Source organism: Ranitomeya variabilis, chromosome 5 (assembly GCF_051348905.1).
Source record: "Ranitomeya variabilis isolate aRanVar5 chromosome 5, aRanVar5.hap1, whole genome shotgun sequence".
Classification (NCBI taxonomy): domain Eukaryota; kingdom Metazoa; phylum Chordata; class Amphibia; order Anura; family Dendrobatidae; genus Ranitomeya; species Ranitomeya variabilis.
Window position 1 is genome coordinate 69,902,720 of NC_135236.1, and position 13,369 is coordinate 69,916,088.

The following is a 13,369-nucleotide window of genomic DNA, read 5'->3' on the forward strand; positions in this document are numbered from 1 at the left end:
ATCCAGGTGTCCACAGTGCTGTCACTGTGACTGCAGACTGTTCTGTAACTATACAGTCACAGTGAGAGGAGCTCAGGAGCCGGTCTGCACAGCGCTCTCAATGTGACTTCAGCCTGTTCTGTAGTGAAACAGTCATAGTGAGAGGAGTGCAGGAGCCGAGTCTGCACAGCTCTGTCACTGTGACTGCAGCCTGTTCTGTAACTATACAGTCACAGTGAGAGGAGTGCAGGAGCCAAGTCTGCACAGCGCTCTCAATGTGACTTCAGCCTGTTCTGTAGTGAAACAGTCATAGTGAGAGGAGTGCAGGAGCCGGGTCTGCACAGTGCTGTCACTGTGACTGCAGCCTGTTCTGTAACTATACAGTCACAGTGAGAGGAGCGCAGGAGCCAAGTCTGCACAGTGCTGTCACTATGACTGCAGCCTGTTCTGTAGTGATACAGTCACAGTGAGAGGAGCGCAGGAGCCGAGTCTGCACAGCGCTGTCACTATGACTGCAGCCTGTTCTGTAGTGATACAGTCACAGTGAGAGGAGCGCAGGAGCCGAGTCTGCACAGCGCTCTCAGTGTGACTGCAGCCTGTTCTGTAACAATACAGTCACAGTGAGAGGAGCGCAGGAGCCGGGGCTGCACAGCGCTGTCACTGTGACTGCAGCCTGTTCTGTAACAATACAGTCACAGTGAGAGGAGCGCAGGAGCCGGGGCTGCACAGTGCTCTCACTGTGACTGCAGCCTGTTCTGTAACAATACAGTCACAGTGAGAGGAGAGCAGGAGCCAGTCTGCACAGTGCTGTCACTGTGACTGCAGCCTGTTCTGTAGTGATACAGTCATAGTGAGAGGAGCCCAGGATCCGGGGCTGCACAGCGCTGTCACTGTGACTGCAGCCTGTTCTGTAGTGATACAGTCACAGTGAGAGGAGCGCAGGAGCCGGGGCTGCACAGTGCTCTCACTGTGACTGCAGCCTGTTCTGTAACAATACAGTCACAGTGAGAGGAGAGCAGGAGCCGGGTCTGCACAGTGCTGTCACTGTGACTGCAGCCTGTTCTGTAGTGATACAGTCATAGTGAGAGGAGCGCAGGAGCCGAGTCTGCACAGTGCTGTCACTGTGACTGCAGCCTGTTCTGTAGTGATACAGTCATAGTGAGAGGAGCCCAGGATCCGGGGCTGCACAGCGCTGTCACTGTGACTGCAGCCTGTTCTGTAGTGATACAGTCACAGTGAGAGGAGCGCAGGAGCCGGGGCTGCACAGTGCTGTCACTGTGACTGCAGCCTGTTCTGTAACAATACAGTCACAGTGAGAGGAGCGCAGGAGCCGGGGCTGCACAGCGCTGTCACTGTGACTGCAGCCTGTTCTGTAACTATACAGTCACAGTGAGAGGAGCGCAGGAGCCGGGGCTGCACAGTGCTGTCACTGTGACTGCAGCCTGTTCTGTAACAATACAGTCACAGTGAGAGGAGTGCAGGAGCCGAGTCTGCACAGTGCTGTCACTGTGACTGCAGCCTGTTCTGTAACAATACAGTCACAGTGAGAGGAGTGCAGGAGCCGGGGCTGCACAGCGCTGTCACTGTGACTGCAGCCTGTTCTGTAGTGATACAGTCATAGTGAGAGGAGCGCAGGAGCCGGGGCTGCACAGCGCTGTCACTGTGACTGCAGCCTGTTCTGTAACAATACAGTCACAGTGAGAGGAGTGCAGGAGCCGGGTCTGCACAGTGCTGTCACTGTGACTGCAGCCTGTTCTGTAGTGATACAGTCATAGTGAGAGGAGCGCAGGAGCCGAGTCTGCACAGCGCTGTCACTGTGACTGCAGCCTGTTCTGTAGTGATACAGTCATAGTGAGAGGAGCCCAGGATCCGGGGCTGCACAGCGCTGTCACTGTGACTGCAGCCTGTTCTGTAGTGATACAGTCACAGTGAGAGGAGCGCAGGAGCCGGGGCTGCACAGTGCTGTCACTGTGACTGCAGCCTGTTCTGTAACAATACAGTCACAGTGAGAGGAGCGCAGGAGCCGAGTCTGCACAGCGCTCTCAGTGTGACTGCAGCCTGTTCTGTAACAATACAGTCACAGTGAGAGGAGTGCAGGAGCCGAGTCTGCACAGCGCTGTCACTGTGACTGCAGCCTGTTCTGTAACAATACAGTCACAGTGAGAGGAGTGCAGGAGCCGAGTCTGCACAGCGCTGTCACTGTGACTGCAGCCTGTTCTGTAACAATACAGTCACAGTGAGAGGAGTGCAGGAGCCGGGGCTGCACAGCGCTGTCACTGTGACTGCAGCCTGTTCTGTAGTGATAGTCATAGTGAGAGGAGCGCAGGAGCCGAGTCTGCACAGCGCTCTCACTGTGACTGCAGCCTGTTCTGCATTGGTGCAGTCACCGTTAAGAGTGCATGAGGCAGTTCAGGAGAGCTCGAAAGGAATGCGGATGCCCCCGTGACAAACGCTACTGTATTGTGTGTTTTCTCCCGTGCAAGAGTGTAAAGAGAAAGTACAGGCTGCAGCCGTAGTGATAGCGCTGTGCAGTCCCGGCTGCTGCACTCCTCTTATTGAGACCGCTGTATACATAGAGGCTGTGCGCACCATATGAAGACTCTGCTTCCCTCGCACTCATAGCTCAGTTTCATGCCCTCAGTAAAGCACACTTTAGCACTTTGTTTTCTCCATGGCTGCAACAAAATAGGGTACCGTAATTAGCTCTATTACAAAAAAGCATCCAAAATTCCATTCCTAGTTTAAAAAAAAAAAAAAAAAAGTTCACTTTTCAGTAAGATTGCTGTGTTCTAGTTCGCTTAAGGCCCCGTCTCACATAGCGAGATCGCTAGCGAGATCGCTGCTGAGTCACAAGTTTTGTGACGCAACAGCGACCTCAGTAGCGATCTCGCTATGTGTGACACGTACCAGCGATCAGGCCCCTGCTGTGAGATCGCTGGTCGTGTCAGAATGGCCTGGACCTTTTTTTGGTCGTTGAGGTCCCGCTGACATCGCTGAATCGGTGTGTGTGACACCGATCCAGCGATGTCTTCACTGGTAACCAGGGTAAACATCGGGTTACTAAGCGCAGGGCCGCGCTTAGTAACCCGATGTTTACCCTGGTTACCAGCGTAAATGTAAAAAAAAAAAAACAGTACATACTCACCATCTGATGCCCGTCAGGTCCCTTGGCGTCTGCTTCCTGCTCTGACTGAGCCGCCGTAAAGTGAGAGCACAGCAGTGACGTCACCGCTGCGCTCTGCTCTCAGCTCTCACTGTACGGCGGCTCAGTCAGAGCAGGAAGCAGACGCCAAGGGACCTGACGGGCAACAGATGGTGAGTATGTACTGTTTGTTTTTTTTTACATTTACGCTGGTAACCAGGGTAAACATCGGGTTACTAAGCGCGGCCCTGCGCTTAGTAACCCGATGTTTACCCTGGTTACCCGGGTGCTGCAGGGGGACTTCGGCATCGTTGAAGACAGTTTCAACGATGCCGAAGTCGTTCCCCTGATCGTTGGTCGCTGGAGAGAGCTGTCTGTGTGACAGCTCCCCAGCGACCACACAGCGACCACACAGCGACGCTGCAGCGATCAGCATCGTTGTCTGTATCGCTGCAGCGTCGCTGTGTGAGACGGGGCCTTTAGATTGAATAACATATGACCTTATGGTTGCAGTAAGCATACAATAGATTCTCTAATCTCTGCTAATCCTTCTGTCCATAGGTAGGAATGTGTTACTTGGCCTGAATAATTAGGATTATGTATACACAACTCTGAATCAGGAGTTTCACGGATTTGTGTAGATATACAGTACAGACCAAAAGTTTGGACACTGAAGGCATCAAAACTATGAATTAACACATGTGGAATTTATATACTTAACAAAAAAGTGTGAAACAACTGAAATTATGTCTTATATTCTAGGTTCTTCAAAGTAGCCACCTTTTGCTTTGATGACTGCTTTGCACTCTTGGCATTCTCTTGATGAGCTTCAAGAGGTAGTCACCGGGAATGGTTTTCACTTCACAGGTGTGCCCTGTCAGGTTTAATAAGTGGGATTTCTTGCCTTATAAATGGTGTTGGGACCATCAGTTGTGTTGTGCAGAAGTCTGGTGGATACACAGCTGATAGTCCTACTGAATAGACTGTTGTATTATGGCAGGAAAAAAGCAGCCAAGTAAAGAAAAACGAGTGGCTATCATTACTTTAAGAAATGAAGGTCAGTCAGTGCGAAAAATTGGGCAAACTTGGGCAAAAGTGAAAACCATTCCCAGTGACTACCTCTTGAAGCTCGTCAAGAGAATGCCAAGAGTGTGCAAAGCAGTCATCAAAGCAGAAGGTGGCTACTTTGAAGAACCTAGAATATAAGACATAATTTCATTTGTTTCACACTTTTTTGTTAAGTATATAATTCCACATGTGTTAATTCATAGTTTTGATGCCTTCAGTGTGAATGTACAATTTTCATAGTCATGAAAATACAGAAAAATCTTTAAATGAGAAGGTGTGTCCAAACATTTGGTCTGTACTGTATAATGTGACAAGAGTCAGGACTTGTGTTTCATATGCTGTCTGGATTGACATTTCATCTCTTTAAAGATCATCTAAAATGTATAGTTTTCTTTCTACAAGGTTTATGTAGCACAATGATTATTTTAGCATGAGCAAAAACAGATGACTCCATGCAAGTGTAGATATTGCCCTGTGACGGTCTTCGGTAAGGAATGGGGGCCTCAAACTGTCCATGGGGACTCTTGAAGGTATAGAGGCCCGACTATCCAACTTTACTATGCTCCTGCTAAACTCTGATCTGTCCCTTTCCCCACCCCATGAGGCACGGGACAGAAATGTAATGTTAACAAGACACAAAGACAAAACAGGGATAAGAGAAAACCTCTATCATACAAAAGCACTAACAAACAATAAGGAGGAAGATAGGGACAGGGAGGAACAAACTAAATGGGAACAGGGACTAGGAGATATACACACATGTACTACAGCAAACCACTGATCGCTACTACAACAACTCTACTCCAACCACTTAGCTTTAGCTCTCGACACAGAACGACGAATGTTTCACCGGCAGGGACAAAAATGTCTGACCAGTTTATATAGGAAGAAGTAATGACCAGATCAGAAGCAGCTGAAATGGAACTGCATGTTTCTGACCAGCATAGAAATGGTCGTTAACTTCTTAAGCACCAGAAGAAACAATTCCTTTAATATGTGACACAAAAAACACCATCTCTAAAGAAGACCTGCAATTCATAACCCGATGTGACGGTCTAACTCCAGGTCTTCTAGGGGGATGTGACACCGCCGTGACCGTAGATATATATAAAGGAATATAGTGGCCAGAGGTAACGGGCTGCCTCTTTGACCCCATCTTACCCCTTAGCAACACACAAAAGCATTGCAGGTGTCTACACGCCCCAGATTTTACCATGGCTGGAAGCTATTGGGGTCTGTTTACAATGTAGGATTTTTTTTCAGTGTTTGGATCATATCCGCTTCAAAACCCAACTAAAAAAAATGCTATCAAAACGCTCAAAGGAATGAACTTATTCATGTCTATGTAAAACATTCTCGCTGTTCATACGTTTAGAATTTTGAGCGTCCTTTAACTTCTTCCAGTTTCCAAAGACATCAAGCGGCTATAAGAAGGGACTTGTCCATTCTGCAGGAGTTTTCTGCTCTGGAGAAGCTCTGTACTTTACAATGCAAGTCAGTCGAAAGACAACCGGCATCTTTTTGAGCATTTTGCCAACGTGTTTGTTTGAAATATCGCTAGTGGTTTCTTCTTTGTTGAATAAAGTAAAAAATAAACTGCCAAAAAACACTGGAAAATCCCTAAAAAAAAGGTCAGCTGTCAAAGTAAAAAAAACAATTTGCTCAAGAAACGTTAAGAACAACATTTCGTTTTCTGCATATATCCTTAAAAAGATTGTCTGGTCTAAAGCTACAAGTCTATAGAGAGTGATCCCACTTTAACCCTTTTGTAACTATCCCGATAGTTTTCATGGCATGGCCTGTTATTCCCTGCCATAAAGTGGGTCTGACGGGCTGTGACAGTGTTAAACGGACAGGTCTCATGCACTGCGATACAGTGAAAAATACCACAGTGGGATTAGGTGAAAATGTAAAGAAAAAACAAAATTTTAATAAAATACGAAAAAATAGCAAAAAACTGTTTTGACACACAGGTTTTGTGAACACCCTTCGAACAAACTTACACATAATTGGTATCATCATGTCCGGAATAATCTGAATGATATAACTGTCATATTATTTATCCCGTATGGTGAACACCGTAAAAAAAATCCTCAAATGATTCTAGTACCTTCTGAGCCGTCCCGTGCGCCCAAATAGTAGTTTTCGATGACTTGTAGGTTATCACCGCACAAATTGTGGGGTCCTTTTTCTCCTTCTACCCTTTTGTGAAAATGAAATATTTGCAGGTAATATGACATTTTAGTGGTAAAATGTACTTTATATTTTCATGTCCCAATGGTATAAAGTTCTGTGGGGCTCCTTTATGTTCAAAATACCCAATACACCCCTAGATGAATTCCTTGAGCAGCGTAGTTTCCAAAATGATGTGACTTAAGTGGGGGGTTTCTGCTGTTTTGGCACCTCGGGGACTCTGGCGGACAGACTATTCAAAGAAAATCTGCATTTAGCAGTAAAAATTTAATTTTTCACTTTGACGACCCAATGTTATAAAGTTCTGTGAAGTACCTGTGGGTTCAAAATGCTTAGCAGACCCCTAAAGTATCGACTGATTTCTTGAGATATCTATTTTCCTGTAATTTCTGGACGGTGTCTTGCCACCTCATGGGTTCTGCAAATGCGACATGGCGTCAACAATATAGTCCAGTCAAATTTGCTCTCCTTTCCAACCTCTGGCGTGCACCCAAACATTAGTTTTTGACCACATGTGAGATATCATCATGTTCAGGAGACATTTCATAACAGTGCATAAATGTGGGGTCCATTTTCTCCTGTTACCGCTTGTGAAAATGACTCATTTGGGGCTAAAACAACATTTTACTACAAAAAAAAATGTAATCTTTCATTTTCACTTCCCAGGGTTATAAAGTTCTTTGAATCACTTTTGGATTCAAAATGTTCACCATACTCCTAAATTATTTCAATCAGAGGTCTAGTTTCCAAAATGGGGTCACTGTGGTGGTTTCTGCTGTTTAGGTCCCGCTCCGAAAATCAAATACCTCTCCTTCCTTCCCAAGTTCTGACATGCGCCCAAACAGCAGATTTTAGCCAAATAAAGGATATTGCTGCGTTTGGGAAAAATTGCGTAATAGATTATGGGCTACATTTTCTCCAATTGTCCCTTGTGAAAATTACAAATTTGGGGCTAAATCAATATTTTAGTGGAAAAAAGATATTATTATTACTATTTTTCATTCCACTTTGCATTAATTCCTAGGGACCATCTGAAGGGTAGCCGTTTTTAATAATTTTAGAGGTGCAGTTTCTTAAATGGCATCACTTGTTGAGAGGGGGTTTCTGACATATAGTCCCAGGATTTGAAAATTTATTTAAAACGACGTAAAATTTCTGCTAAATTTTAACCCATCTTCTAACATGATAACAAAATAAAAGGTTGTTTGACAAATAATTCTGACAACGCGGAAATGTTGGTTATCCGCTACTTTTTGTGTGGTATGACTCGTTTAAGGGTATGTGCATTTAACGTTTGAAAATTGCTAATTTGTTTTTAAATTTGGTCAAATTTCTGGAAAAAAAACTCAAAAGACTTAAAGAAGTTGTCATATCCCTCTCTTGACCCCCATAAAATAATAAAGCTTATACTCGCCTCCCGTGCTGGCGCCGTTCCCGCGGTGTCGGCACTCGCTCTCCCCGGGGCTCCCGTGCTGTTGTTGTGACACGTGAAGCTGGCGCCCAATCAGCTCTGGCGTCACTGTCCCCCGATTTGTCCGAAGGCGGTGACAGTGACTCCAGTGCTGATTGGGCGCCGACGTCACGACAACCGCACAGGATCCCAGGGAGAGTGAGTGCCGACACCGCAGGAAGGGCGCGGGGACGCGAGGTGAGTATAAGCTTTATTATTTTATGGGGGCCAAACATTTTGATCAAGAAGGAGTTGTCCTAGTAGTAGACAACCCTTTTAAATTTAGAACTATCATAAAGTACAATGGGTCATGAAAAAACATTCTCGGAATAACTGAGCACTCCACATAAATGTCACATTTGGAAAAACAGCGTTGTGCACGTTTGGGATGAAAGTCTGCAGTCACTTCCAACGTCTGAATCCTCACAGCTTGCCCACCGCACACTGTCAGGATTCTCCTGTGTTGGTGGCGAGAGCGGGTGGTCATGGAAAACGCCAGCAGTGTTTGCCCTAAATCATCTTTTCTGATGTCTTCACAGAAGTCTTGTGTTTTTTTTGTTTTTTTATTTTGTTAATTTAATTCTATGTATAATATTGTGGCAGCTTCCAAACTGAAGAATGGACCAGTCACTTCTATTAGATGCTTCATGGCTTTGTGAGTCTGGAACAGTTAAAATACGTCACAAAAGCCAGAACCTATTCACAGCAAGTTGTTTTTACCTAGAACTACTTCGTTTCATTCATTTTACGCGGAATCCACCTGAAAAGCTGTTGTGAGCGCATGCACTTATAGGAATAGTACAGTATAGGGGATTGTGTAAAGACGTGTCTAAGCTGGTCACTGACCTGTAAAAGCCCATAGAAAGTGGCATTGTGACTTTATGAAGTCTGTAAGTTGGCGGAAACATTTATTAATACTTTTTGTTTTTCACCTAACATGGTGTAAGATGTAGAAATAACCCAGTAACATCATTCTCCTGAGAGGAGCGGAAGAGCTGCATCTGTATGGAATGATAAGTAATGATATAGTATATTAGGAATCACCTTGGTGTCGAATAATCTATATACTCAAATGTATAATATTTTTATAAAGAACCTCTAGTGATGAGCAAGCGTGCTGGGATAAGGTGTTATCTGGGCATGCTCGGGTGTTAGCCGAGTGTCTTCGTCGTGCTCGAATAATTTCCCCGCGGTTGCATGTCCCACGAATGTTGAACAAGTCGCAACACATGTAAGGATTGTCTGTTTGTTAGGCAATCAGTCAATATGGCTGAGAAATGCAGATACACTGTGTACAGATTCCAAGAAGTAATCAGCAGAATTTTTACCTTGGGTGTGAAGTCGGGAGATGTCTTGTGACGTCTTTTAACAATGTAAGCAAAGTGTATGGAAAATGTAAGTCGCTCTGAATCATCGCTGAATATATACTGTACTTGATTTCCTGCTCTGTGTTTCCCTTGGTTTGTGGTCCCTCCAATGTTTCATGATCTTGTAGATCAGTGAGAGTACACCGTGATTTTTCTACTTGTAGCTACAGTGCCTACAAGTAGTATTCAACCCCCTGCAGATTTAGCAGGTTTACACATTTGGAATTAACTTGGCATTGTGACATTTGGACTGTAGATCAGCCTGGAAGTGTGAAATGCACTGCAGCAAAAAAGAATGTTATTTATTTGTTTATTTTTTTTTTTAAATTGTGAAAAGTTTTTTCAGAGGGTCATTTATTATTCAACCCCTCAACCCCCCAGAATTCTGTTTGGTTCCCCTAAAGTATTAAGAAGTAGTTCAGGCACAAAGAACAATGAGCTTCACATGTTTGGATTAATTATCTCTTTTTCCAGCCTTTTCTGACTATTTAAGACCCTCCCCAAACTTGTGAACAGCACTCAAACATGGTCAACATGGGAAAGACAAAGGAGCATTCCAAGGCCATCAGAGACAAGATCGTGGAGGGTCACAAGGCTGGCAAGGGGTACAAAACCCTTTCCAAGGAGTTGGACCTACCTGTCTCCACTGTTGGGAGCATCATCCGGAAGTGGAAGGCTTATGGAACTACTGTTAGCCTTCCACGGCCTGGACAGCCTTTGAAAGTTTCCTCCCGTGCCGAGGCCAGGCTTGTTCGAAGAGTCAAGGCTAACCCAAGGACAACAAGGAAGGAGCTCCGGGACGATCTCATGGCAGTGGGGACATTGGTTTCAGTCAATACCATAAGTAATGTACTCCACCGCAATGGTCTCCGTTCCAGACGAGCCCGTAAGGTACCTTTACTTTCAAAGCGTCATGTCAAGGCTCGTCTACAGTTTGCTCATGATCACTTGGAGGACTCTGAGACTGACTGGTTCAAGGTTCTCTGGTCTGATGAGACCAAGATCGAGATCTTTGGTGCCAACCACATATGTGACGTTTGGAGACTGGATGGCACAACCATAGGACCCCAAGAATACCATCCCTACAGTCAAGCATGGTGGTGGCAGCATCATGCTGTGGGGCTGTTTCTCAGCCAAGGGGCCTGGCCATCTGGTCCGCATCCATGGGAAGATGGATAGCACGGCCTACCTGGAGATTTTGGCCAAGAACCTCCGCTCCTCCATCAAGGATCTTAAGATGGGTCGTCATTTCATCTTCCAACAAGACAACGACCCAAAGCACACAGCCAAGAAAACCAAGGCCTGGTTCAAGAGGCAAAAAATCAAATCAAGGTGTTGCAGTGGCCTAGTCAGTCTCCTGACCTTAACCCAATTGAAAACTTGTGGAAGGAGCTCAAGATTAAAGTCCACATGAGACACCCAAAGAACCTAGATAACTTGGAGAAGATCTGCATGGAGGAGTGGGCCAAGATAACTCCAGAGACCTGTGCCGGCCTGATCAGGTCTTATAAAAGATGATTATTAGCTGTAATTGCAAACAAAGGTTATTCCACAAAATATTAAACCTAGGGGTTGAATAATAATTGACCCACACTTTTATGTTTAAAATTTATAAAAATTTAACTGAGCAACAAAACTTTTTGGTTTGTAAGATTTATGCATCTGTTAATAAATCCTGCTCTTGTTTGAAGGCTCTAACTTATTTGCATCTTATTAAACCTGCTAAATCTGCAGGGGGTTGAATACTACTTTTAGGCACTGTACATGTGCAGTCACGGTGGTCACATAGGCCAATGCACCAGAATTGTGGTGCATAAATATCCCCCTATTGTTTTTTGTGATTACAAATGCAAATTTGTCAAACATTCACATAATGCTTTGTAACATAATAACCCCTACGGTAGAGTTTGACAGGTTTTCCAAAGTTTGTTAACCTTTCTGATAACATTATGATCACAGGACATCTTATGGTTGAAGCCTAAGAAAGGACTGTTTACATTTTGAGCCTGCTTCATGCTGATCATAGTGCACCCAGTACACGATCGCCAGTTCCCCGCAGTTAAGCTCCATTTTTGCCCACATTTCCAAAGGGCATCTGTGGAGACATGGGGGGGGGGGGCAGTGGGTGCTCTAGTCCACTGGCCCCAGACTGTATGGACCAGGGCTCATCTCACTGAATGTCCGCTATCCTTTCTCGTGGGCATAATACTACTCAGACAACGCATGCTGAGAGGTTAAAACAGCGTCTCATTAATTTATTGAACCATCAAACAGAAACAGTCCCAGCAAAATACCCAAGATGGTGCAAAATTACTGAGCCTCTCTCTTCCGCTGACTTGCTGTGAGCAGCTGCTACTTCTGGGCTTCCAAAGCCGACTACCCCCACCAGTGGCACCCCGCTTTTGGCGGGCACCCACAGAAAGAAGGTGACGACAAGCTTCGGAAACTGACAGTCCTTTGACGCACAAGATCCAGGTGACCGGATGGTCTCAACCTGGCTTTTCTGAACTTCTCCATGGAGCCAGGTGACCGGAGGGCCCCAATCATGGCTTCCCCAAACGTATCCATGGGTTCAGTGATAGTTAATGGAGAGATCTGTATTCTTCCAGCTAGGATCGTGGTCATTAAGCTGGGATCCTGTAGAATGTCAAATCTGTGTCCCTCTTTATGGAGTCATGGTGCCCTGGCAGCTGTCCTGTAGCATGTTCCTGGCTGTGATTCTTCTTGCAGAATGATGTAAATCCTTTTTTATGCCCACATCTGTGGTTCAGGTCATCATCCACAGGTCAGGGGGGAGGTGGGCTGAGTTTAATGGTCATTGAGTATTTAATCAATCTGCATAGTATGTCCTATATGGATTTATACAATGGGTAATCCACATATTAGCAAACATCAGTTGTTCAATTAAACTATGTCCCTGTCCCTCGAAGATAGCAGACATTGAGCTGCAGCAAACAGCAACTCAAAAGTCAACATCCAGGCTCATATGAACAATAGTCTGTGTTTCTTGACCAACCAAAGAAAAACACATAAATTCAACAGTGAACATTCAAACAATAGCCTCTTTCTCCTGGCCTACAGAAAATAGACATCTGGATAATTAATATTAATTGCTGTGTTGTCACAGCATCTTAGCCAGCTCCAGAAATGCCCAGCACGGCCCTCCACTTGTTGGCAAGCCTGCAGATTCATCCTACTGACACCATCCGGAAACACTCAGGTCGGCACAGATGCAATACACCAAAGAGTTATCTCCAGAGGGAACATTGTTACCCCATTGGAGGCAATGCACTTGAGTGTCCGTGGATAACAAGTGTAATCACTACGTGACGTCCTCTTTACTCACTCAGAATGATGAAGGATTTGGTGCTTGGCCCTGGAATTGCCCTTTAACATTTCTCTGTCCTTTGTTCAACAGGCAAAAGTCCAGCTCCTAGTCTGTATAATATCTGGGACAAGAGATGACCTCTATGGTGCCATAAAGAAGTTGTGCTGTGTCCAGACCCCAGTCCCATCTCAGGTACGGGTCCGTCTTATAATATATATATATATTATATATGTGTTTGTCTTTTAAAACAAGTGTTGGATCCCTGCGCAGAATATATTAAGAAATTGCATATAAATAATCTCCCAAATGTGGCAGATGGTTTACAATTGGAAACCATTATGGCTGCCGATATACAATGGTAACACTGTAATAAGGTTTATTTATTTACGAGCATACACGTTAAAGAGGGGTTGCCCTTGATGTGGTCAACATGAATTTAATACTGCTTGCTATCATTAGCTATGAAACCTCCCCTGATGTCCTGCATGCAGCCGGCGTCCCCGGCACCTCCACACCCGAGAGGGCTTCAAGAAAGGAGAGCGCAGCCTCTCTGGGTTGGGTTGAGGACTCATTTTCAACATACAATAGATAAATGTTGTGTCTTTATTCATTGTTGTATGGACGTGATGTAACTAACACATAATAGTGCACATGTCCATGTTTGCCCGAGTGGATGTTTAATCCATGAGCCCTAACGCTCTGACTGGAGCGCGGGAGTGTGGCTGAGATCTCTGCCCACACCTTCTAGGAACAGAGACAACGGTCTATTTAACAACCCCTAGAGCTGTCTTCTACTGTAGCCACAAAAAGCAGATGAACAGTATTAGAAATAAAAGGATACC

General features: G+C 45.1%; 1 protein-coding gene across 3 annotated transcripts in view; it reads left to right on the forward strand.

Moving 5' to 3' along the window:
- Positions 1–13,369, forward strand: part of PIWIL2 (piwi like RNA-mediated gene silencing 2) — a 146,600-nt gene that overhangs the window by 117,449 nt on the left and 15,782 nt on the right. For all 3 annotated transcript variants that reach the window (XM_077262148.1, XM_077262150.1, XM_077262149.1), the window contains one exon: positions 12,618–12,719. In XM_077262148.1, the coding sequence (XP_077118263.1) occupies positions 12,618–12,719 (102 nt within the window). The remainder of the gene's footprint in view (positions 1–12,617; positions 12,720–13,369) is intronic.